This window comes from Cavia porcellus, unplaced genomic scaffold (genome assembly GCF_034190915.1).
Source record: "Cavia porcellus strain 051 isolate PalLab524CR breed Dunkin Hartley unplaced genomic scaffold, mCavPor4.1 scaffold_25, whole genome shotgun sequence".
Lineage (NCBI taxonomy): Eukaryota > Metazoa > Chordata > Mammalia > Rodentia > Caviidae > Cavia > Cavia porcellus.
This window is the reverse complement of record NW_026947508.1, coordinates 2,296,410-2,321,871: the sequence shown is the minus strand read 5'-3', so window position 1 is coordinate 2,321,871 and position 25,462 is coordinate 2,296,410. Positions and strand designations below refer to the sequence as shown.

Below are 25,462 nucleotides of genomic sequence, written 5' to 3'. Positions count from 1 at the left end.
CCACGGCCCAGGGCGCTGATGTTTCTGATGAGCTCGCATATTTAGAAACCTCTAGCAGGCTGCTCTGCTAAATGTATCCAGCCATATGGGGACCCTGTGTTTATTTTCTTGGCTTCAGTTCAAAGAGAAGAGCACCATGCACTAGCAAATGGATACTAGAAACCCAATTTCCCCCTCTCACTGGTGAGCAAATTGAGTTTATTTTAATGGTATCCAGGCTGTTGATTTGTTTAAATCAGTTAAATGACCAGAGTGGCATTGTTTTTTCTGCTTGTTAAAGACAGTTATGCATCCCATTCATCAATGGTCCAAGGCGTGAAGCCACTGGTGGGCTCCGGAGAGGGCCCCCTGGGGAGCGGGAGGTCACTTCAGCCATCTGCCAGCTCGAAGCCCATGCACAGGCAGAGCCCTACAGGCAGAGGCAGCCAGACCGAGGCGTGGCTGGAGCCGTGACAGTGGGCCAGTGCCTCCCATGTCCCCTGGCCATTCTCGCTGTAGCAGGTCATGCTGGAGTGGGACAAGTGCTACGAGAACCAATTAGTGTCAAAGCACGTTCTCTTCTCCCCGGATGGACAGGAGGACCGGAGCCCACTCCAATCGTAGGCTCCACCGCACTTCTGAGTGGTTTTCCGTTCAGGGAAGCCCGCTGAGCCTGGTCCTTCTCACCTGTGGATGTGCTCGGCTGAGCCTGGTCCTCCTTACCTGCGGATGTGCTCGGCTGTGTCACTGGGGCTGTGAGCACACTTCGACTCCCTCTTTCTTCCTGCCTTCCTGCTGTGGTCCTGGGCCATGGCCAGAAGCAGAACCACAGGCTGGTCACCCGGAAAGGGCCTCTGAAGGTGGCCTGAGCCTGCAGCTGGTGCAGAGCGGCTTTAGTAAGGAACTGGGGAGGCCCAGCTTGGTGCCCCTGCCTGTCTAAGCGGGTCTTCAAAAGCCAAGGGCCCTCTTTCTGCCTTGCTCTGTCCCTTCTGGCAAAAGGTTCGATCCGTGAGGCAGCTGCCTTGATGGTGCTGACCTCAGGCGTGTTCGAAGGAGCTTAGAAACATGGAGGTGCTGGGCTGCCCAGAGGGATCCCTGACACAGGCCGCCTGGCTGTCTCACCTCCTTAGACTAAGCCTCAGGCGCAGTGGCCAGGGCAGGAGAACCCTGACCAGACCTGTGAGGCCCCTCACAACAGAAGCTGAGGGAAGGCTGTGTCCTCCGTGGGTCTGAGGTGTGGTCTCGAGCCTTTAGACAGGGTCATCTGTCTCAAGTACCCTGAGATTAGTAACAGGACCCCTACTCTGCAGGGCCAGCAGCACCCTGTGCTCAGCTGGGACAACCGGAAGTGCCTTGGGCAGGGCCAGATGTTCTCTGAGCTGCAAGCCGGTCTCGGGGAGACCCTGCTCACAGCCGTCCATCACGGCTCAGCCTGTCTGGAGGCGGACAGAGCTCCCTGGCCCCTCCAATACTGTGCGAGTTCTGATGTATCCTGACTGCCACCACCGGCCTGGGCGCAGGTGCCCCGCTAGAAACCCAAGACCAGCATGCAAGCAGAGGCGTGGGTTCCTCAGCAGGTGCATTTTCAGGTGTTGGCTGGCCTTGCCCTGTTATCTGAGAGTCCTGGGAACCCCAGCCTTCACCTGTGGGCACCACAGTCTCCAGGGCAGCCCTGTGCAGTACTGCTGGGTACCCTGGGACACACATGCAGAGCAGAGGAGGGTCCTTGTCCTTTAGCAGGGCAGAGCTCCAGGTTGGAAATAATGATTTTCTACAGAGAAAATCTCAGGCTGGACCATGGCATAGAGACATAAACAGTCACATCTTTAGAGGCTAGCGTAGAATAATATTCTTAAAGATAAAAAGTAAGCTTTAAAAAGTGCTTGAGCGGTCAAAGCCTGGACTCACGTGGATTGCTTTTTTTTATATCATGATTTTAATAGCAATATCAGAGTACTAAATATACAGAGGAAAGGTAATATATATGTGTTTCATTTACAATGTTTTCCAAATACATAGCTTCGAAATACAGAAACAACTTAAAAAATCTGGAATAAAAGTTCACCTGTAAGGAAATTACACCGGGCCACCTGCCCCCCACCCAACCAAAATATAGTGTGTCATGTTTGTTCATAACATAATTATGATATGCATTTAAGGAAGAACACAGTAGGAAACCAGGGTGGTCCAACTGTCCCAGGAGGATGCCCCGGGAGAAGGGCTGCAGAGACGCTGAGTGCTGATCTGTGAGGAACAGGAACGTGGACGCAGGACGCTGCTTCTCTTGAAAAAGAACAAATGCTTGTGTAAAAGGTCAATACACAGTGAAGTGTTTACTGTATCAGAAAGTAATTTAGAAAGTGCAAAATAAACCCAGTGTTTGCTGTACATGCGAAAAGAGGAGGAGTTAAGGTCTGAAACGCCCCCCGGACTGCTGAGAAAAGAGGCCAATGCAGGCCTCGTGGCTGGATTTCTCACCCTGGGGTGCACATTCATAGACTGAATTTCTGGTTCCACGGGGGAGCGGGGGAGCTGGGGAGCTGGGGTGGAGACAACGGCCACTGACTTTATAAATTTATGTAACAGGGCTGGTGAACTGAACTGATATTTAAACACACAGGGACAGCTGAAGTGAAAATGGTCTTTCTGTCCCCAGCTAGGACACGCTCATATAGGTACCCCGTGAAAAATCCATTCGGAGGTTACTATAAGCATCCTCCACCAACGCCCAGAGGTGTCCAATGCTCAGCCACTGACCATGACGTGACTGAAGGCTTCTTAGATATCTTTTTGACAGAACTGTCCCTAGGCCAGGCTCAGTGTACGTGGCTAGTTTGACGTTGGAGAGATTTCTGAGACTTTTTCCCATGCATTCAGTATTTAATGAGCAGTTTCCACCAAACTAAGCAATCGGTACAGAGCTCCAGAGGTTTCTTGTGTGCTTGGTTATTGATATTTTTATGTATTTTCAGTAAATATGTATTTGTTTAAAGTAAAAGACTTTAAGAATGCAATCAATGCACATCTTCTCCAAAGGCCAGTTTAACACTTGTAGGTCTAAAAGTTGAGGACCCTTTCTTCCAAAGGAGAGGGGTAGGTTGACAGGGTCCTGCTTGTATACCCATTCACCTTCCATCAGGAGAAGTTAAACACGGTTAATCCATATGGTCACTACCATTCCTGGGAAGCTCTGTGGTGGGTGGTCTGCTTTCATTAAACACTCTTAACTCAGGGGAACCCTGCCCTGGACTTTAATGTCAGCAATCTTGTTTCTCCAGGAAATTAAGAGGAATGACCAATTCTACTGAGGCTGCCAGAAAAAAAAACCAAAACACGGTTTGTAAGAAAACGGTCCTCTAACTCCCCAAGCTAGCCACATTACCCCCAAATCTCAATCTTTCACACCAAAGCGTCTCAATTTCCCACCTCTCCTACCTCACTTTAGATGGCAGAGGGTCTAATTTTAGCCCTTTCATGGGCCAGCGTGACACATGCTGTTCCAGGAGGTTTTCAGAATCCCCGTGAGTCACCTGCTTTGGGAATTTATCTTTAAGAATCAAACTTATTGTCCTTTGACTGAGAACTGACCTTGCCAGGCTCTTTCACTCCCTGACTTTAGAGAAAGTGACCCAAATGCAAGAGAAAACACACACACACACACACACACACACACACACACACACACACACACCACGCACGTGCGCACACACACACACACAGACACACACAGAAAGTACAACAAAACATGTCTGTGGGTGTTGGCAGTTTAGCTCTAGGAGGGGGTGACCCAGGGCCTGGTCTGGGAGTCTGACCTTTCAAGGCCAGGGCCCTCCTCGCCTTTGGGGCCCAGCACTGGGAGGATGGGGGCTCAGCGGAGGATACATCTTGTTGAAAGAGCTCTGTAGGGAATCAGCTCCCCGGAGCTTTCTAGGGTTGCACTGACGTCTTGTACGTGCAAAACGAAGCACCTGGACTGCTCTGCAGACCCTACGCTGTAGGTGATGTCACAACTCGGCATTAGGAACCCAAGCACACGTGGGAGAAACACTGAAGCAGAGTCCCCACCCGATCCAGCAGCAGGCGGAGGAAGGGGTTCCTGGATACAGCCGCTGCCTGGGCACAGAAACTGACTTAGAAACCCTACAGCTCGCTGGTCAACCTTCCTGGGTCAGAGCCTGAACATGAGCAAAATCCCTTATGGTCTCAAGCCCAAGCCGTCTCTAAAGGTCAGAAGTTGGAGTTAAAGTGTTACAGGGGGATGAAATTGTCCCTGCTGGCTAGGACGACCAGGGAGGAGAATGGAATGGATCAATCAGCTTTGTCTCAGGTGGCCCTGAGATAGAGACGCATTATTAGCTCCTTCAATGATTATTCCCGTGCAGTCTTCCGAACCGATCATACCGGGTCCTCAAAGTGCTACTTACACAATTTTTAGTAGCTGCACGTCTTCATGGGATAACAAGTGACAGAAACAGAACTGGGGGCTACACGCTATTCTTGCTTCCTCATGGTCAAAGCTGTCTCTGATTTCCTGGGAGCAGTAACTTTGCCAATTCAGGATTAACTGACATTTGGCAACCCGAAGTACACACCACTGCTAAAGGACATTATGATGGCCTTTCAGGAAGCCGATGGTGGCTAACCGGGAGTCAGCTGGACCAGGTCCACTCAAAAGGAAAGTTTCCGAGGCACCGTTATGTAGTGGTGTTAATAACTGAGTGTGGAATTCCACAAGGAAAACTCGCATCTCCAGAGAATTCTGTTTTAAGAGAAAGACCACCTGGGACAAAACTAATTAACTTCTACAAAGAATCCCCGACAACCCAGTGCTCTCAGCACTCCCCCCAGCAGATGTGGGACCATGGAACTCAAGATTCCTACAAGAGCTGTTCAGCCCCATGGGAATGTTGCAATGACTCTCGGGGCATAGCTTATTAACCCATTTAATGGAACAGTCTCTGTGGCAGATGTGCGTCGTGATTCCAATTTACACAAGAAAACTCAACATCTCCAATTATATAGTCACTGCTCCCGCTCCCTTCTCACCAGTGGTTTAAACTCTTTCCATCCTAGGTGGCCCAGATCCATGAGGTTGGCCCTACTTAGCATCAGTCCTCTCAAGTCCAGCCTGCCCTATGATAACTTAGATTCATGGATTCATTCAAATGGACTCTTGATTTTACACCTAGTCACTCCAGGGCATTCAGGAGGGGCTCCAGCAAGGCACAGGTCCCAGAGCTGCTGGAATGCCAAGTTTCCATCCAATTGGATCCCCCAGTTGACCATCAGTTAAAACCTAGTTGATCCTTCTCTTCAGTTGTCCTTACAGATGGGCGTGGCTCTGCATTTAAGGGCGGGTGTAAAGTGCTTGGCAACCCATTAGGGAGAAGCCCCCAGCCCCTGCTGTCCACAAACCACCACCTTAGGAGCCCAGGGCAAGAACCATCTCCCTTCTGACTCATGGCTCAGTCAGCTGAGAGGAGCAGAAGAGGGTTGGGTGAGGACGTGAGCATTTCTGGAAGTGGCTGCCATTTCCAGTAGGCTCGCCTCCTGTTTCTGGTGGGGAAGGGGAGGGTCCACCCCTACACAGTGCAAGTGATAGGACACCCTTTGCACAAGAGCAGCCACGCACAATGAAATCCCTCACAGGGCCTGCCTGGCCACACATGGTGACTACTGTGTGCTTGCTAACTGAACTTTTTCTAGAACGTTCCAAAGGCAGAAAACGCCTCTTCTTCTGTTTGTTGGATGGGTGGGGTGATTGGAAAGATAGCAATTCCCTAAGTCCCTCTCTAGCCGCACCTTCCAAATGCAAGCAAGGTCTATGCCCAGAAATTATGCAAAACTGTATATAACCGGGCTTCACACCCTTTAGAAAGAAGAGCTTCTAGTGTGCTTCAAAATGCCAAACCATCATTCCAGACCCGCCTGGAAACATCACAGGTAACACTAGAGTAACAAACACACAAATCCAGCCTCGAGTTTATCTTCTTTGCAGGCAGAGCATCAAGGCAAGATAAGTGGGGAGAATAATCAGAGACTCGAGATGATGAGAATTTGGCTCATTTAGTGGGCTGTGCTATTTACACTGGGAAACAAACAAACAATCAAAAAAGAGTACGGCAGAGCAAATTGACAAACGGCACCAAAGTAACCATTCCAAAATTACATGAATCACTGCCTGTTTCAGAAGAGCTGCTTCCTTAACGCAGATGTTGTTTAAGAGGACAGTTATGTGCTCGGTGTGGGGGTGTTTGCAAAGCACTACCTCTGGTCCAGGAGGGACAGCCCTGTCCTCGTGGAGACCTGGTTGACCTGGTCACATGGAAGGTTGGAGGAACATGAGCAGGGCTGGGGCTGGGGTCGTGCTGGCAAGGGGGCACATTCATGGCTAGGGTGACGGTGCTTATCCCAGCTCACACCACCCTTCCTGGAAGGACTGAGGGTCTAGCAGAGACATCTGTGATGCATCCAATATCTGCTTCTGGCCATGAGGGAGGAAAGACTAAAACTGTCTTTCTCCATCCACCCAATCCCAGACCTTCCTCAGTAATCCATCCAATCCTAGATCATCCCTCAGTAATCCATCCAATCACAGACCTTCTTCAGTAATCCATCCAATCCCAGACCTTCCTCAGTAATTCATCCAATCCCAGGCAACTGTGACAACTGCTTGTCTCTCTTTGTTCCTCATATCACTCATATGAGGATATCACTGTTCTCTGTCCCTCCACTGCTTATTCTCTGTGAATTATTTTATGTGTTCATATATTCTTATCTGCAAAACCCAAAGGGCAGGACCACACCCCTTTGCTTCCAGCCATTTGGCCAACATGGTAGAAGTTCAAGTGTGTACTGGCCCAGGAGAAGAGGAATGAAGACTTGGCTAAGCACAGTGCATCAGGAAGAGCCACGTCTTCTCCCTGTGTACATGGTACACTTGCAGAGAACTCACAAGTGGAAACAGGGAATGGCCCAGTCTGTGTCCTCACCCATCATGACCCAAGAGGTCAGCAGAAGAAGGGACAGCCCAAGGACCTGGAGACTCATCTTCCCCAAGATCCTCCCAATGACAGAGGTGATGCTGTTCAAGACAGGCAAAGGGAAGGTTGTCCTGGTGCCATTTTGAAATAAAGGACCAGGACTATCCAGCCTGGCTGTGAACGGGTTGTGGGTCCCAGCTTCAGCCCTATCTCTGTCTCTTTTCCAAAAGCTCAAGGTCAGCCCAGCCTCATCGGCTTCAGAAGACCCTTGACCATCTGGGAGAAGAAGCAAACAGATGGACTCTTACTCCACAGGCAAGAGAGTTCAAGTGGAGATGGCCCAAGACGATGTGTTCTTTAAGACCTGGATGGTGGCCTGGACATCGACACAGAAAGCCCACAGGGGCAGCCTGTGGGAGACGAGAACTCTACCTGTGGCCAGACATGGCCATGAGGACTGATACATTTTACAGAAGAAAGGAGGGTTTCAGATGGCGGGGTTACAGTGGTCACAGGTGGCTGCCTGGTGGTCACATTCAGAGAGTCGGGGGAGTTCCTGGACAGTTGGGTTTCTAAGTGTAAAAAGAAGGCCTGGGAGATGGCCATAGCAGTGGGGGTCCACTCAGACTCTACACTGGGAGGACCAGGTCCTCCAGGGACCCCAAGGGCTGCTCCTGCCTGTGCAGGGAGGATGCCACGTAGGAGCAGCCCTGGGGGAGGAGGTGTCCGCAAGTGGACTGTGGATGCCAGAGGTCAAAGTGAGAAGACAGAACACTCAGGGCTCAGCACTTTGCCTGAGGCCATAGAAGGACGTGGGCAATGTTGCAGGCACCACCAGACTCCCCCAGGCCCTGAGCAGCCACAGATGTCCTGCCTGTGCCATCTCTACAGCAGCAAGGGGTGGGCGCTAGGGATAAAGTAAAACCCCCTCACAATCCCTCTGTCTGCACCAGGTAAGGGCAGCCGGGCAGCAGCCTCTCCAGTCAACAGCCTTGGCTGATCTGAGTAGGGCCCACGTGGACCCCATCACCTTGTTCTGTGCCCATGCTGGAGTGTCAGCCACACGACTTTGTCTTTCTAAGCTTCCCTCCAAGACTTGGGATTCTGGGGGCTCCATGAAGACCTCGGGGCATCTGGAGTGCAGCCTAGGGTCTGCGCAGAGAGGACAGGGTATGGGAACGGCTCTGCATCACCTCCTACCCGATGGGTCCTCACCTGGCACCAACACCAAACTGAGAGGGCTTTGAGGACCAAGGGCAGGGGCTGGATGACACACAGGGCATCAAGGACCCGAGAGGACCTGAGGCCAGGGGCAGCTTCCAGCACCACCTTGGTGTGTGCCAAAGCTGTGACTCGGTGAGGACAGAACAAAACGAAAACCAAGCCTCCCAATGTTTGAGCGCCGCCTGGCTGCTGATCAGGCGGGACCGGGCACTGGCATCCACCCTGCTTCTTTCTCTCTCTAATGTTCCAGGAGGCACAAAAGTGAATGCTTCAAGCCCACTTTGAGGAGTTTGAGGGAAACTGAGTCCCACGGATGCAGCAGAATGTTGGCAGCCTGGTGCTCCATGGGACAAACACAGTTATCTGTCTGGCCATCACCTGCCTTTCCCTCGAGGTTAAGTCCAAGCCATCCCTGGGATACCCGAGGAAACACACTCTTTGGGGACGAACCCCACACCTCATCTGGGCCTGCACCCCTACTCTGGAAGAAAGTGGGTTAGCGAGCTGCAGGGGTCCCCAGCTGTGCCCACTGCCGGCAGCAGCTCTGGGCCTACGGGTCCAGATGACCAGGCACAGCAATGTGGACGGCAGTGTGCGGGGAGCCCTCGAGGTCATCAGGCTCCAGGCCAGGCTCCCACTCCGGGGAGCTCTGGGGCACAGTCTACCACCCAACAGAGGGCCCTGGGGTGTGGACATGAGGGTAGCCTCTTCCGACAGCCCCCACCAACACCTGGGCCACCCTGGGCCCCTAGAAAAAGCAGCAACATCCAGACCAAGACCCAGAATGGCCTGGGCTGTCACATACACAATTGCCACATGTCACCACCAAGCAAAACCAGCCCTCGCGCCTTCCGAGGGCCGCCCTGCCCAACGTGCACACGCGGGAAGGATTTTCCTTTACTTTTTGGAACTGGAAAATTTCTTTAATTCAGTCTCTGCTCGTATAACACAAATGTCTGAGAATCCACCGCCCACCCAACCTGGTGATCAGCCGGGCCCGCCTCGCAGCAGCTGGCTACGGCAATGTGTGCGCGGCTGTCAGGTAGCATCTCCTAAGGGTTAAATGAAGGAAGGCGACACTGATGCACGCATGTGTGTACATATATATAGGAACCCACCGCGTCCTTTGTGCTGGCCCAGGACAGCACATCACACACCTGTCGTCACCCAGCAGGTACCAGGAGATGCACGCTGTACCCAGGATGATCAGTGATGGACCATCAGGTCACCAGGAAGAGTAAAGAAAGACTCCCCCGTGGAGCTGTATTTCCAATATATGCGGATATATGCGTGAGTGTGAATGCATGTGCGGGTGTGTGGGGTGGGGTGTGTGTGCCGTGAGTGGCCGGAGTAGAAAACATCAGTTTGATTCTGTTCGTACTAAGCGTGTTAAATAAATCAGATTCCGTAACCTAGAACACAATTCTTTTTTTAAAAAGGAACATTGAAGATCTTCAAAAATTGCTACCGTACAAAAAAAGTGTGTGTGCGTGTGTGTCTGTTGGTATTTATATATTTATATATGTATAATAACCGGAAATAGAGACTCTATCGGAAGAGATTCCCGCCCCTGTTCTCTGTGAGATTTCTACATGTGATTCGCTCGGCTTCGGCGCTGGGCCGGGCTCTCGGGTCGGTTCATGGCACATAATGGTATTATTGGCACAGGTTCAGAATCGTGGTCCAAATCCCAGGCGTGGATGCCTCCTCCTGCCCCATCCACGTGGCCACCTGGTCTCTCGGTCTCCAGTCCCCTTCGTGCGTGTCCTCATTCTGTTCTCCAAAGAAGACTCCGGGGAAGGCAGTCACCCTTAGGCGTGAGCATTTTTACAAAAATATATTTGGCCTAGAGCGGCTGCTGTGTGTTTCCCACCGGCAGACAGAGGTGGCAGGTGCGGGGACCCTCCCCCTCAGACAGTTTAGTTTTGGGTTTTGTATTTTTGTTTTGTTTTTACAGGTTCACCAACGGAATCCTGCATGGAAAGAAAACAGGAAGAGATTAAGTGCAGGCAGCAGGACCAGCCCGGGAGGCTGTGGCGGCCCCCACCACGCGCAGCCCCAGCTTCCCTCCTGCTCGGCCAGTGGGCGCACCCCTGTGGCCTACAAGAGGGAAGGGTGTCTCATGAGAACCTGCATTGAGAACTGCAAGAAACAGCAGCCCTCGGGGCCGTGAAGCGGTCTCTGACTTCGGGGATTGTTACTGCGATCGGAGTGCCCCGTGCTCCCTACAGAGGTGTAGGATCAGAGCTGCAGCGCTCCGCTCCTGGGAAGGAAAGTACCCTATCCACCCTGCAGCCGGGACTGAGGAGACACTCACAGGTCACATCAGAAAGACACCTTCTCAGTTCTCCCAGGAAGGGGAGCTTGCTGAAGGTGAGCTCCTGCAGCAGGCACAGGGACAGGGGTGTCAGTCCAGCCTGTGGGTGCCTCAGACAGTAAGGCCCAGTCCCCTGGCATTGAGGGATCCAGCAGGCCAGCCTGGCCCAGGTATCATTGGACAGTACCAGCACTCCTGGGTGTGGACAGGAACTCCAGCTCTGCAGGTGGGTGTGTCTGCTCAAAAGGGCACCTGGGATACGGGGATGAGGTGCCTCAGAGCTAGCTACAGGCAGAAAGGAACTGCCTACACAGCCTGGTCCATGCAAAAAGTGGGGTGGGGCTGCCAAGGGACCCCAGATGAGGTCAGGAGAGGCTTGGAGCATAGGCAGTCAGACTGGCTCCACCCTGGCACCTTCAGGTCTTCTCAGAAACAGACTCCTGGCCAGGTCTGGGAACATGTATTTCTAAGAGCTCTGTATAAGGTCTAAGGACAGCCAGGCAGAGACTGTCACCTAGCTGTCCCCAACAGACAGGAGTATGGTGTTCTTACGCCCACTGACCAGGGGAACAGAGGCCTGCAGACCACCAGGTGGGACATGCCTGCAGAGTGCAGGACTCCCACTGGGCTTAGCCAGTGTGGCTGGTGGCCCCGGAGCAGCTGCCCCTGCTTTCGGTTCCTGGAGCCTCAGCCCCAAAGTCTATCCAAAGGGGTGGTCCTTCCCAGACACCCAAATTGTGACCATGGAAGTCAGGTCTCTGAAGGTCACCTCAGCCTGCCAACCACCACAAGCGACAGCTGATTGGGCAACTCTATAGGGGTTAAATCACCACAAGGGAACCCCCTGCGGTGCTCCCATCTTCATTCAAATGTTTTCTGGTGCTACACAGTCACACTCACAGGAGGGACCCAAGTGGTCATGATCCAGAGACAGATGGCGGTGCAGGGGCTCAGGGAGGGGTGCTGGGGTTCAGCGGACAGAGCTTGAATGTGGGTGGTGTGCGGGATCTGGAGGCAGATGCGGTGAGGGCCCACTCTGCCCTTCTTCCTCCTCCTCTTCCTCTCTAAGCCCCCCATGGCACCCTCATTCGGACCTGCAGATCCCAGCCTCACATTCCTGAGGTTCAGTGGCCGAGGCTCCTCAGGCCCCTGTCCTTCCTGGAGGTGGCGTGTGTTTATCTCCATCCACTCTGCGCCTGTCCTGTTCCTTCTGAGGTGTGGGACAATCTACAGACACTTTTAGATGTGTGTGTGTGTGTGTGTGTGTGTGTGTGTGTGTGAACTCCCCAAGGACGAGGGTCACCACCAGGCCACCTTTGGCTCCTGCCTGCCTGGGGTGGGAACCAGGCCCGGAGGAAGCTGAGAAGAGACCTGTGCTCCAAAAGGAGATTTGTCCTGGGACCCCTCTTCCTGTGCCTTCAGAAGTAAGTGTGGGTGGGGGGCTCTATGTGGAAGGGAGACCTGGCTGGCCCTGTGTCTGCAGTGGCTACTTGGAAGCAGAGGCTGGACCCAGTCCCAGCAGCAGGCCTGGGGGAGGCTCCGGAATGCAGCTGGCTGCATGGCTCCAACTGCGGCTCTGGGAGGTGCTCGGACTGCTGTTTTGAGGCTCAGCCCGAGGGCTGTGCAGCCAGAGAACAGGAGCCCAAGCCAGGGGCCAGAGGCAGAGACGCGCGGAACCTGCAGCTAGGAGGCTCCTCAGCTGGCCAAGGAAGGAAGCTGCCTGCCAGACAGAGCTATCCGGGAGATGGGAGCCGGGACCCATTCTGCCCTCTGCTGCTTGGAAGGAGGCAGCTGCGACAGCCCCTCGGCTCCCTGGGGCAGGGCTCAGAGCCTGCTTCTGCCAAGAGAACATAGGGCAGCCACCTGAAAGGGACGCAGTGCCTTTCAGCAACCTGAAAGGGAGCGCTCGGCTCCACCAGGGCCTGGGTGTCGCTTTGAAAACAGTGACCCTCAGAATTACAAAACCTCCATGTTCTATTAATGTTTTTTTTTTAACAATGAAGTGGGAAGGCTCAGGGGCATTTCCTGTTTTTTCTTTTTTTTATTAGTTATGTCTTCAGTGTGTTTTTTGAAAATAATAACATGGTGATTTGTGTCTCACTTGCTCTGGATTCAGGAGCTTTGATGGTTTCGGCGGCTCCACTTGGAAAGAGGCGAGAGAGGGGGGCGGAACTCTCCCCAAGGCGCTGCCGCTGCCATGTGTGGTCCAGGTGCTCTTCCTCGGACACAGGAGGGCAGCTTCGTTTTGTCTATGCCCAGAGCAGCCCAGCCCCGCTGCAGAGGTGGGCTGAGACAGGAACCAGGTGGAACGGACTGCAGATGCGGCCTCGGGGCTGCAGGGTGCCCAGCTGTCCCTGAGCCCAGCTGGGGGCCACCACTGGGCCCACGTGTGCACACAGGTTGGTGTGACAGGACGAGGACCCTCGTGACCACAGTCGGCTCCACCCTCGTTAAAAATGCATTTGGAGAGTCTGGGCAGCTATTGGAGATAAATGTCTTCACCCGCTCTTCAACTTTGATTAAATGTTTTAGTATTAATTGCTATTTATTTAAGGGACAATAAGTACCCTAGGAAATCTGGGAGAGCTCCCCAGTTATTCTCCGCTCAAGGTCCACCTCCAGGTCTTGATTAGGAGAAGCAGAGGTGCCGACAACACACAAGTCTTCGTCCCAGTGAGTGACAAACAGCCTGTCCCACAGGCGGCAAAGAGCTTTATCAGGACCTAACTAACAAGGCCGCCTGCACAGCCCTCCCAGTCTTCACCCATGGGGCCTCGGGCGTGGACCTGGCTTTGTGTCAATAGACAGACTCAGTGGCTGAGCTCAGCCCATTCAGAGCAACTTTGACTCGATGCCTCTGGTCCCCCAGGCTCTCCTCCCGCCTCTCAGGGGTCCGCAGAGAGAGAGGCTCCAGCTGTGTGGACAGACAGCTCCTTGTGGAAATGGGCAGCCCATCTGGGCACCCACATCTTGCACCCCTTCCTGGGGCTCTGGGCTGGCAGAGCTGCTGGTGCTGTGCACCGTGGAGTGCGGGTGCCTGTGTGCTGGGCCAGGGAAGCAGAGCAACAGGACAGGAGGGTTTTCTGAGGCAATCACAGCTTGCACAGTTGGTGCTGCGGCCCTGCTCTGGGTACAGGGAGACCCCTGGGCCCAGGCGTGGGGCACTCAGCAGATGCTCCTCCGCCCTGCTGGGCGCATGGGCTGCTTCTGGGCTGTGGCCTTAGTTGAGGATCCTGGCCTCAAACCTTACCCCAGCTCTCCTCCTGCCTGGGGACAGAGGACACAGCAGGACACATCGGGGTCTGGCCAGGACCTGTCGTGAGGACAGGTGCAAGCAGGAGTGTGGGGGCCAGGCAGCCTGGGGCTGGTCCATCCTCATGTTGACAACCTGCTTGAGGCCAAGCAGCCTCAGTTTCCCCTGTGAGTGGGGCTGTGGAGAGGACAAATGCGTCCTACAGTTAGCGTGGGCCGATGGTGAGATACCATTTGACTGGGGCACCAGGGCTGTGCCCCAGCGGAGGTCACGTGGAACTGCAGGGTGTGGCTTCCAGCCCACAGCCGCAGGGGAGGCCGCCGTGCAGGCCTGGCATCTGCTGAACCACTGAATTACTTGTGAATCCTCCTCTTAGGTTGAGACTCAGATGCTGGCAGCCACACAGCCCTGGGATGGGCCCAGGAAGCCAGGCTCGGTTGCCATCAGCAAATGTCCTGCTGCCATGCAGCTGTGGTACCAAAAGGGGCTGTCCCATGTCACCAGGCACATTGGGTCAGGCGGACACAGGCCGTGGTTCCATAGACACGGGTGTGCAAGCCTCCACCGGGGAAAGGCTGGGCCCTGCATGCTCCCTGCTGGCCCACCTGGGCTCCACCACGACTTCTGCAGGGCAGCTTGTTGCCAGTCTAATCCAATTATGCTTCCTTGCCTGCTGGCAGAATATTGGGCTTTGGGACAGGGAGGAAGAGCTGGAGATGGGATTTGGAGCGAACGCGTAATTCATTAGCACTGGGATGAAGGACCGACCGACTGCAGCCGGCTGCCAGGGCCTGGCTGAGGGCCCCAATTGCAGTCCTGGACACCTTTGCGCCCTGCAGCCCACACTGGCCACCGTGTCCCACACAGATGGTGAGTGGCCAAGAAGAAGTGAGCGCACCCAGACACGACATCCCACCCCAGAAGCAGGGCCCCCCACCCCCACAGGAAGGGAGAGGACTGGGGAGACCCCACTCACTCTAGGGGGCAAAGAGCAGAGAGACAGCAAGACTGACGTGCACATCGAAAAGAAAAACAAATAGAACACAAGCTAAATCCGGACCCCCAGGCTGCACTTGCAGCCCATGCGCCAGAGCCCAGGGTGTGCTGTCACCCCCCGGCGGCCTCTCCCCCTGCAGCCCGGCTCGCAGAGCCCTGCACATCCGCGCTCCTATCACTGAGAGCAGACGAAATGTTCCTGCCCAGCAGAGCGTGGAGATTCATCCTGTTTTGGTGCCAGTCCCTGGCTTCAAATTAGTAGACGTCTCAACTCTTTGCTTGCTTTCTTTATCATGTTCCTTCTTATCTCTTAGTTCAGTGTCTCAAAATCGTATTTTTGTGTTGCCTCCCTCCCTTCCCGGTGCGGAGCTGCGCAACGGGGTGCGACCCTGCCCACTTAGCCACTGGCCTGCCTCTTCCCGTGGAGGAGGAGGAGGGTAGTCATGGAGCCTGTTTCCAGAAATGCCTGTCCCTGCCCAGCAGGCCCTGCTCACAGTGGCCCTCTCTAGGGACGACAGGCCCAGCCACGATGATCCCAGGGACAGCGCGTGTCCACCACTCCCCCACAGGGACACAGGGGCGTTTGTGCCCCCCCGGGGGCCCCAGAATCCAGCTCCCTAATTTCCACTCCACAAGGTGTTGCTGCTGCTTCTTCTGGTGCCTACCACCCCAATAGGGCCCGTGATGCTCCCACAATCGGGGAGAGGAGACAGAGAGGATGTCCAGAGAGAGGTACATACCATGAGACAGACACCTGGCGTCTGCCCTGCCCCAGGAGGTAAAAAGCCTTCGGCCAGTCAGCAGGAGATTTCAAACCATTTCTCAGACACGAAGGCCACAGGGATGAGATGCCGGTCAGCGGAGGAGGAGCTGCAGAGAGGACAGCAGAGAAATGGATTTGTGTATGTGGGCAGGAGGCGCAGGAGTCTGGCATCACCACAGGGACCCCAAGAAGGTCAGCCCGATGTGGGGCTACTGGGGAGAGACCTTGACTCACTAATGCTGCACTCAGGAGGGCTGGAGGACCAGGCCTGGAGGTTTGGGGTATGGGAGGGCGCTGGCACAGAGGCTGGAAGGGCTAGTGTCCCCCAAACCTGTGCCATTGACAGGTTTTAGCTCCGGAATTCTGAAGCCAAGCTCAGAGCTGGGGTCTGTGCCTCTGAGGGCAGAGATCAGGAAGCCTTTACTCACAACAGAAAGGAGGGGACCTGACTCCAGCCACCAAGAGGACTAAGCTGCCATGTCCCAAGGCCAGTGGACAGCAGCAGAGCAGGACCTGAGGCCCAGCTGCAGGAACCCATTGCACTCCCAGCCTCAAGCCAGGGACACAGTCTGCACCTGGAGGTGCCACCAGCCATACAGGCACCCAGGGGGCAAAACAAAGCACCAGGTGTCCCCAAACCTTGACCCAAAGCCTCATCCCTCCCCTGGGATTGCCTGCCCAGGATTCACATCCAAACCAACACTCGAATTTTCTATACAATGGTTTGAAAAGGCTTTTCCTGATTCTCTACAAACTGAGCCCCCTGGGGGAGATCTCGTGTTGTTCAGAGGTTCTGGCCCTCCAAGCTTGGCTGTCCCCCTGGAAGAAGGGGTGTGTCTAAGGAGAAAACCCAAGGTGGAAATCCCAGAGGTGAGCTGAGAGGCTTTTAGGGGGCATCTGCCTCCAGCTGCTATAGACAAAGGGCATGATAACTGTGGACACTGCAGCTGGCCGTGGCAGCCAGGACCCTGCCTCCCTGCCCCCGGAAAAACCAGCACCTGCAGCAGGCGACCTTTCCCAAAATGCTCCACACGGGCTCCTTGCCCTGACTCCCAGCTGCTCACCCCACTGCTGACTGGGCCTCGGTAGCCAGGGGACTGACTGGCTCATTTCTTCCTAAGATTTTTAAGTTGTTTGGACTTTTTTTTAAATCTACAAAATGATGCATGAGTGTATGCTTCTTTAAAAAAAAAAAAAAAACTAGCTTATTGATATTTTAATTTAATTCTGGACAAACCTTCAGGAGCTGACTCAAGGGCTTCTTCAATATTCCCAGGGGTGGTTAGGAATATGTCTTCTTTGAGGGATCACCCATGAATAATAAAAAAGAGCATTTAATAAGAAGTGTCTGGCACTGGAGTCCGCCTGCTACTTGATATTTCTGCTGAGCTCACAGCTGACATTTTATTGACGGAGTCCCAGAGACACCGGCACTGGGAGGGACCAACTGTAATGTGTTGATATTCAGGAGGTGTTGATATTCTGACCCCCAGGGCGCTGGCCAGCGTGCAGCCACAGCGGGGACTGGAGGGTGTATGCTTTCATTCTGTGCCTGCAAGAGCTGGGGGTCCGGAAGAGAATTCGGGTTGGAGCTGCTGCGTCCTGGAGTCTAGAGACCCTGCCATCGCTAACCTGTGTCACTCATGGGTGACACTGGCACGTGGGCTCCCAGAAGCCGTTTAAGTGAGTGACCCAAACAGACCAGCGCCCCTATTCTGCAGCTCACCGGTTCCCGTTGAATGTGGACTTGTACTCGCCCGCCGGGTGCAGCGCCTCGTCGGTGTATACGGGCACAGATGCCCGCACGCACTCGTGGGAGCACTGCAGCGTCTCGTTGTAGGCCGTGAAGATGTCCAGGCTGCTGGGCACCCGGGCCGGGGTGAAGTCGGTGAGGTTCTGGCAGCTCTCCTCCTGCTGGTTGATCTTCCGCTGGTGGCTGTTCCTCCGAGGGTTCCCGCTTTGGGCACAGCTGGGGAGAGAGAGGCTGGGTGGGGGCGGGCAGGTGCCAGGCCTGCGGCACCCTCGCCAGGTCCTGGACACAGTGTTTCATGTCTCATGGTGACTCCTAGCCCCTTCCCGGAGATCAACCACAATCCAGCAATCAGTTCCTTTCTTTTAAATTTGAATTTTAGATGTGGCCTTTCTCATGGGCAGAGTTGGAAGGGAAAGAAGGGCTGAGCCCCTGGACGGCCCATTTGTCTAAAGCCCTCTCTGCCAGACCACTGTGTGACTCAGTTTCTCCATCAGGGGGTGAGATGAAAACGCTGACCCAGCTTGTAGTCAGAGGGCCTGGCTCTGTGGGAGCTCTGGGGACAGCTGCAGGTGTCCCTTGTGACAGTCTGGGTAGAAGTAACCCAGTGTTCATCCTCAGTGGGGCCCAGGTCTCCATCATGAATTGGAAGCGAGGGTCATGAGAGGTGATTGTCCTCCTGTCCCTGTCACCTGCCTTGTTTTCTCTGGGTCTTGGGCTCCCAGAGGCCACTAAGGGAAGCCCACCACATGAAACCCACCCTTCTCTGAGAACGAATGCAGCACCAAAGCCCTTGGTGACCCCAGAGGCCACCACAGCGCTAAGTCCACGGAAGGAGGCATGGCAGCTGGGGGGACTGCTGCAGTGAGAGAGCCAAGGACGCCCCCACCAAGCACTGTTCCCCCTCACGGGGCTGCACCAGGGCAGGTCCATCTCCCACAGGCCTCCCTGCCTTGGTGGCCCCCAGGAGGGGCCCAGCCTGAAGGAGAGATGTGAATGCCACAGACCCAGGGCCCAGCTGCCTTGTGCCCCTCCAAAGAGCCAGCCTAGGATCACTGTCACCCCTTGTCATCCCAGCTGCAACCCTGGGCTCCTCGAGGGCTTGCTTGGAACCAAAGTGCTGGAGGCAAGCATGGAAAGCACAAGATGCCAGGCCCCACCACAGGCTGGAAATTTCTCCAGCTCATCGGCGAGGAGAGACTCCTCCCTAGTCAGCCTGTGGATCTGCCCACCGCCCCTGCCTGAGCAGCTCTGCTGTGAGCAGCTGTGATGTCCTTGTCTCCTGTCCCCAGAGAATACCTGAGGTCCCCACCTCAGGTGTCTGCTGGGTGTCAGGAAGTGGCTGGGAGGCCTTGCCAGTTGGGAGGGTTTCCTCAGGTTACCCCCCACCCCGTCCTACCACCTGCTGTCAGGTCCCCCTGGGTGACAGGCTTTCTCTGCTAGTTCCTTTGTGTCCCTGTCTGGTTCCATGTCACTGTCCAGCCCACAAGGGGACCTCTGGGAGGACTGCTCTTTGGGGAGCTGGGGCTTTGAGAGCTAGAATAGGCAGCCAGGCCTCTGTGGTGCTAAGGGCAGCAGGGTCACCAGGAAGTCCCCTGGTGTCTCTGGGACATATCAGGTGTGCAACCTCAGCAAGACCAGCCACAAAGTAGGCCACTTTCCAGGAGGGAGCAGGCCACAGTGAGTGCCCACAGCAAAGCGATGACCTAGTTTGGAGACACACGCAGTGGCCACGGAGCGAGGAAGGAGGCTGAGAAGGCCGTCCAGGCTGCTGCCAGGAGGACCTTGTCCCCTCGGTTCCCAGGGCAGCCCAGGGAGAAAGAAAGGGGATAGGCTCTGGGTATAGCACCCATGGTCCATGAGGACCCAGGACAGAGCTAGGAGCAGGAGTGACACCAGCCTAGATGCCGCATCCTGAAGCCCTCTCGGCTGCAGCCAGTGCCCAGGCCAGGAAAACTGATCCCCGGGGCTATGGCGGGGCTGGGTTTGCAAAGCTGGGGCCTCTCTGCACACACTTCCCACGACCCCGAAGCCCCCCACCTCCAGGCCTTACCAATTTTTTAAGACAAGAGTTGTGATGAGAGCAGCGATGACCATGATGAGGGAGACGGTGATGGTGATGATCTGATGCACAGCCAAACCTGGAGAGGAGGAGACAGGGGTCAGGGACCCATGCCCGCAGACCCGGGGTGCGGGGCAGGGGCTGCTAACCACCCGTGGGCCGGGGCCAGCTCCGGCCACTCCCCTTACAACCCCTCCATCCTCAAGCTGTGCCCTGGCCCTTGGGCAGCAGCATCCTCTCATCCCTGCTAAGCCTTCACCTGCTGCCTCTGCCTGGCCTTGTGAGTGCTGCTGAGAGTTCCCCGAGGACCTGTGTCCTCCTGGGTGGATTCTGCTCCACGACACTGGAGCCTAAGTAGGGGCGGGAAGCAGACTTGAGAGCAGGGCAGGGCATAGCAAAGCCAGAGGAGCCCGGATGGTCTGGGACTTCGGGGGGAGATGAGCCTCAGACTTGTAGACCTCAGGACACTGGGATCCCCGGGAGGCAGCTGGGAGACCAGCAGCTGCCTCTTGTTCACTGCCCTGTGGAGGCCTCGGGGCAGGAGGAAGTTTCCCAAACAGGGTCCATGGCCTGGCCCTGCTGCCCTGTGCCCTTCCCTGGCAGAGGGAGGAAGGAGGGGGAAACCAGCAGAGCAGGGACAAAAGGACAGGCTGCCTCGGGAGCAGGACGGTCACAGCCTGACCAAGAGCTGTCTGCTGCCCGTGAGGCAGATGGCAGAGGACGGCCACCTTCTCACTGCTCCTGGTCCCTCCTCCAGCAGCCTCAGTCCTTCCTGACCACATCTGCCACACAGTCCCTGGCTGGCCCCCTTCCTGGTTCTGTCCATCTGCAGTTGGCAAGAGCCATGCCTGGAGGGCAGAGGCCTGGGCTTTTGGAGCCTGCCCTGGACAGCGCCCACTCTCCCCAAGTGCTGACCTATCACACCCGAGGCCTGAGTCTGCCCCTGCTGTCTCCCCCCAGCACCCATCTTAGTGCCCACTTGGCAGAGACACTCCTGTCTGACCTGGTGGCTGCGGGGAGAGAACACATGTGTGCTCCCTTGTGGCAGACTACACTGTCAAGATTTCCCTGGCAGCCTCCCAGACAGTCTCACGAACAGCTGTTACCTCTCTCCTGAGTAGGATCCTCTCGGGGGAAATTGTTCATAAATGATTGAAAGTTGGCACAACCAGGAACCAGGCTTGATCTCCCCTCCCCCTTCTTTTGTGGCTACTGCCCCTGGCCATGAGGGACTCACAGGACGCCCAGGAGGAGCACCACCAGGAAGCCGTGGAGCCCCTCCAGAAGTGCCATGGCCCCCGTCACGCATCTTTCACACATTGGCTTAGAATCGGTTTGCTGCGCATTTTCTGTGCCAGCCCTGATGCGCCTCAGGGAACAGCTACTCCAACGCCTTTCCCAAAGTTGTAGTGTTTGCTGCCATTTCTGGCCAGGGGCCTCCCCAACACCCGTACCCAGTTAACGGCACCTGGGCAGTTCCCTTCTCCTCGAAGATGGCCACCTGTGATTTCCAGGGAGGTGGAAGCTGAGTTAGAGGAAGCACCTCCAATCTCACCAGCCAAGCCACACCCACAAGTCCCAGGAATGCCTGTGTCTCAGCAGGTCCTCTGCGACTCAACAGAGGCCACGTGGAAAAGGCCACGTGCAGCCCAGTAGACAGCGTGGAGGGGTGACATGATGAATGATGGTAATGGATGGTGGTGATGGTGATGGTGGTGGTGATGGGTGGTAGTGATGGATGGAGGTGATGGCGATGGTGGTGATGGATAGTGATGATGACCGATGGTGGTGACAGATGGTGGTGATGGGTGGTGGTGATGCTAGTGATGATAGTAATGGTGGTGACAGTGATTTGACGATGGTGGTGATGATGATAATTGAGATTTTGTTGCAGAAGAAGAGAAGATGGTGCTTATCACTGCCGTCCTAAATGTCAACATCACCAAAATCCTGTCCAGCACCATCACTATCCACATCATCCCACCACCACCACTACCACTGCTATGATTATTGTCATGAGGATGGTGATGATGAGAGCGATGACAGTGGTGATGATGATGGTGACCGTGATGAAATGAAGAAGTGGTGACCATCACAGTAAGCTAGTGCTGATCATGGACATCTCAATAGTGGTAGCAAATGACAAGTATATTGTTGTCCCAGTGATTCCTGGCAACAACTCAAAATGCCAGACACTCATTACCAGCCGTGGAGTGAGGAGCAACCATGGGTGGAAGTCTGTAATAGCCTCCCATTGACTAGGACAAGCTGGTTGCAGAACCCACATCAAGAGTCGTTGTATTAGACAATGCTGGCTCAGACATGGTTGCTCTAAATGTCGGTGGTCTCTCTCCTCATCCCTCTCTCCTGCTGTGCCAGGGCTGGCTCCTCTGCCCTCTCTGGGCCCCAGAGAGAACAAGCTGCTCCTCCCACGCACACAGGGGAGCCCACTGGGGAGGGCTGCACCACAGCTCTCCCTGGGTATGTCACCCCCTACTTCCCATGGCAAAAAACTTAATCTTTGTTTTGCCTTCTTCTGGGCAAGGTTGGAGGACTCAACGTCTGCAGAGACAGGGACGTAAGAGAGTAAAGAGCAGGGTGAGCCCAGGTAGCAGGAGGGTCTGAGGGGCACCGGGCCCTCTCCAGGCTCTGAGTGTCCCCTTATGAGAACACAGCCTCCACCCTCCCTTCGTGGTATCTGCAGGCCAAGGAGACCCAAGGCACCACCAGATTTTGACCTCTCCTCCTGGTACTAACAGAACCCTTCTTCTGGGGTGAATCTGCAATGGCCAGAAATCCAGGTAGGAGGAGTTCTACCACCAGCTGAATCTTCAGTGTTTAATCCCCATCCTGGTGAGGACCACAAAGCACTGATTCTCCTCCTATACTGGGTCGAAGGAAAGGAAGCCCGGAGAGGAAAGCACCTGTCTCCAAGGACTCCTCACTGGTGAATCAGGATAGAAACCCAGCTCCTCACTGGGGTCCTCGCCCATCTGCAAGTCCGCTAAAGGAGCCATCAAGTCGTCATCCTCTTTATTCCTACCCTGCCCCAGGCACGCAGGCTGACTGACACAGTGATCGCAGAGTAAGGCTTCAGGGCCCACTTCCAGCCTTATAACGCAGCAAGACAATAAAAAGCCAGGGAACGGGGGCAGAGGTGACGATGGTGTGCCCCCAGTGCTTGCCCGATCTGGAGGCCCTTCCCCGCCTGTGGGGTGCATTTCCTCCTGGATTTCCCAAATTCAGATTTAGAGGAAGCAACATGTGGTCGGTACCCGGCTTGGAGAATCAGGGTGACGTGACACAGTTAACACAGCAGCCCCGAGCTCCCAAGGAATCCCCGCATCCAGCACCATCCCGCCGTCCCCGTGTGTGCCTGGCTTAACAAGAGCTGAGTCTCACCACGGTAAAAGGACCTCCTCCTGGTCACCCGGCAGAGCAGGAGAAAGGCAATCCTGTGCCCTGGAGTCCCCAAGAATGATCCAACTGCCGGCATCCAACACGTCTGCACCCACATTACAATTTGCAGCTGACCCAGGATAAATGTTTTCCACCCCTTACGACTTTGCTCCCCAAGAAACGCACAGGTGATTCAAAGCCTGACACGGGCCTCAGAGGGGTTCCGGGCACAGCTGTGAGGAGAAATCACAGACTTAAACCAAGACAGGGAGCTTGCTCTGGGTCCACATAATATTTATAGGAAGCGCTTAGGCACGTGGGACATTCGCAGGAGGGCCTCCGGGGTTCCTGCCCCTTTCCGGGAGGCTGGCTGTTGAAAAGACAGAGAGCGCTGTGTGGGAAGTGGTATGTAAGGCAACTCCTAGATTTTCATACTCCCCAAACGCCAGTACTTGCTTCGTTGTGCAAGAGCCTTAAGTCTTTATGTGGATTTCGAGTAAACCTTTTTTTTAAAGCACCAGATAGTAATACTTTAGTTTTCTCAGGCCATATGGTCTCTGTATGAATCAGCTTTGAATTCCTATAACAAAGCCCCTGAGGCAGCTGACTTTATAAAGAGGAAAGTCTTACCTAGCCCACAGATTTGGAGGTCAGTACAGTGTGGATCTTAAAAGTCCTCAAAGTCTCTAGTGCTGAAGGCTTGGTCCCTGGGTGGTGCTATGAAGAGGTGGGGGCAGTGCAAGTCAGTAAGGCCACCAAGTGGGGGGCCCTTCAGGGGACGTTGGGATACCGGGCTTCCTCCTCTCTGATTTCCAGCTGCCACCCAGGGCCCAGCTTTGCATGCCACACTCTAGATACTGTTCCGTCTTCCAGGGTCCAGAGCCGTGAGGCCATGGGCCCAAGACTGAGCACAGAAACTGTGAAGAAAGGAAATCTTCCTTTCTGTGAGTAGGCGTCTCAGGTTTCTGCTGCAGAAATGGCAACCATGAAGGGCAAGGACTGTACCTTGAGCTGGGGCAGAGAGTCACCAAGACCACAATGCCCCGGAAGGGGAGCCGCCATGGACAGGATCCCACACTGGGCTCCGCCTCTGACAGGTTCCACTCCCTGCCAGGTCCTCAGCCCTGGCTCTAAAGCCTCAATCACAGTGGACTTTCAGGGACATGCCAACCCCACCAAAGCCATAGCACTCTCTGCCTGACTTGGAAATCCTGCCCTGGTGTTGCAGAAGCAGCCATGACAATATGTAAAAAGGGGGTGTGGCTGAGTCACCGGGAACACCCCAAAACTGGGGCCACATCTGGCCCCTGGCCCATGGCATGCAGACAAGCCAAGATGAGTGGCTTGTAAAGTACAGAAAATTATATGCATATTTTGAGCGACAGATGAAACTGCAACTCAACCTGCAGTCTTCTGGTTTAAAAGACTAAATTTTCTCTACTCCACCACTGAAAGGTTTTCTCTGCTGGGATTTTCCCTGGCTGCTGTCAAAATGTTTCAAAGATGCTCACAGCTTCTAACTTAGGGCCGGGCTGTGACGCCCAGCAGCAGGCACACTCGCCCTACACTGCTTGGCAGGGGGAAGCATCCAGAGAGGAGATCCCATTGCAGGATGCTTTCCCAGAGAGGTCGGTTAGACAGGATCCTTGATTTTGGTAGAATCAAAACTCAGAAACAGTCCAATTTAATCCCTTCAATGGCCCTCAGCAATCTCTCAGTCACGTGCTGTCTCAATTTTCTCCACTCAGATCCAAAAGACAAAAGATGAGAGCTTTCTGAGCCTGCAGCCGCTGAACCGGGAGGCAGCTCATAGCTCCGGGGTCAGGAAAGGGCTGTCCCGGACCAGGCACACAGCGCCACGCACCAGCCTCTTCCTCACTCTTGGGTGTACCTTCATACAGGGACGGTCCCCTCCACTAAGTCTCTGGTGACCAATAGATAATGCCAACAGGAACGTCCATCCCACAAACCCTACTGACCCTGGGCAGGACAACCCATGAAGAGGCTCCGTGCCAGCTTTCAGGCAGACTGTAATCCAGGTGACAGTGATGTCACCTAAAGAGAACATATCTACTCTGCCCCCAACACAGCAAACCCTCACCACCTCCTTCCTCTCCATCCCCAAGCTCACTGCCGAATCCCATCCCCCATCTCCCTGCCTTGCAAACAGGGCTAGAGCCCAGCAGCGTGCTATGCGGGACTCCTGCTTCCTTCTCCCGACAGGTGTTATTGTTCCTGCTAATTTAGGGGCTCTTTCTGCTCCCCGTAATTGTCACTGTATACTAATGTGCTGGGAATCAGCTGCCAGCCCCATAATGAAAAATTATACCCAGGATAATGGAGGGGACAGATGGATTACCAAGCGCTGCATCAATCAATTGGGCTTTTATGGTTATATTTGCGCTGGTTTGTAATAAGATCAGGTCCCGAAGATGGATGTGGAAGTCAGTGATCCATCTCTGGGTCTGAAGCAGGTCTTCGTAAAGAAGCCAAACCAAGCACAGGCCACTGTCCATGGTGAAGACAGCTCATCGCGGGCGTGCTCTTCTGGTGAACAAGGGGGCACAGCTTTGTGGCCGTCACGCTTGGGTGGAGACAGGAATGGCGGCCCTGGGACTTTGTCCAGGCAAATGGATGACAATTCTGTGCTCAGCACAGCTCATTTGACAACGCAGGGGTCTTGCGTGGCTGCATTATGAGGAAAAAGCAGTCACGGCAGGAGGTCAGGAAGTCTGT

The 25,462-nt window shown here is 54.8% G+C and overlaps 1 protein-coding gene across 2 annotated transcripts in view; it reads right to left on the bottom strand.

Moving 5' to 3' along the window:
* Nucleotides 1–1,892: 1,892 nt before the first annotated feature.
* Ajap1 (adherens junctions associated protein 1) overlaps nt 1,893–25,462 on the bottom strand; it is a 94,066-nt gene continuing 70,496 nt past the window's right edge. The window contains exons 3-6 of one of the 2 annotated variants that reach the window (XM_013154118.3): nt 19,319–19,406; nt 17,242–17,484; nt 15,493–15,622; nt 1,893–10,159 (exon numbers count right to left, since the gene is read on the bottom strand). In XM_013154118.3, coding sequence (XP_013009572.1) covers nt 15,550–15,622; nt 17,242–17,484; nt 19,319–19,406 — 404 coding nt within the window. In that variant the 3' untranslated portion in view covers nt 1,893–10,159; nt 15,493–15,549. The remainder of the gene's footprint in view (nt 10,160–15,492; nt 15,623–17,241; nt 17,485–19,318; nt 19,407–25,462) is intronic. The other variant, XM_063235367.1, reaches the window with a different exon arrangement.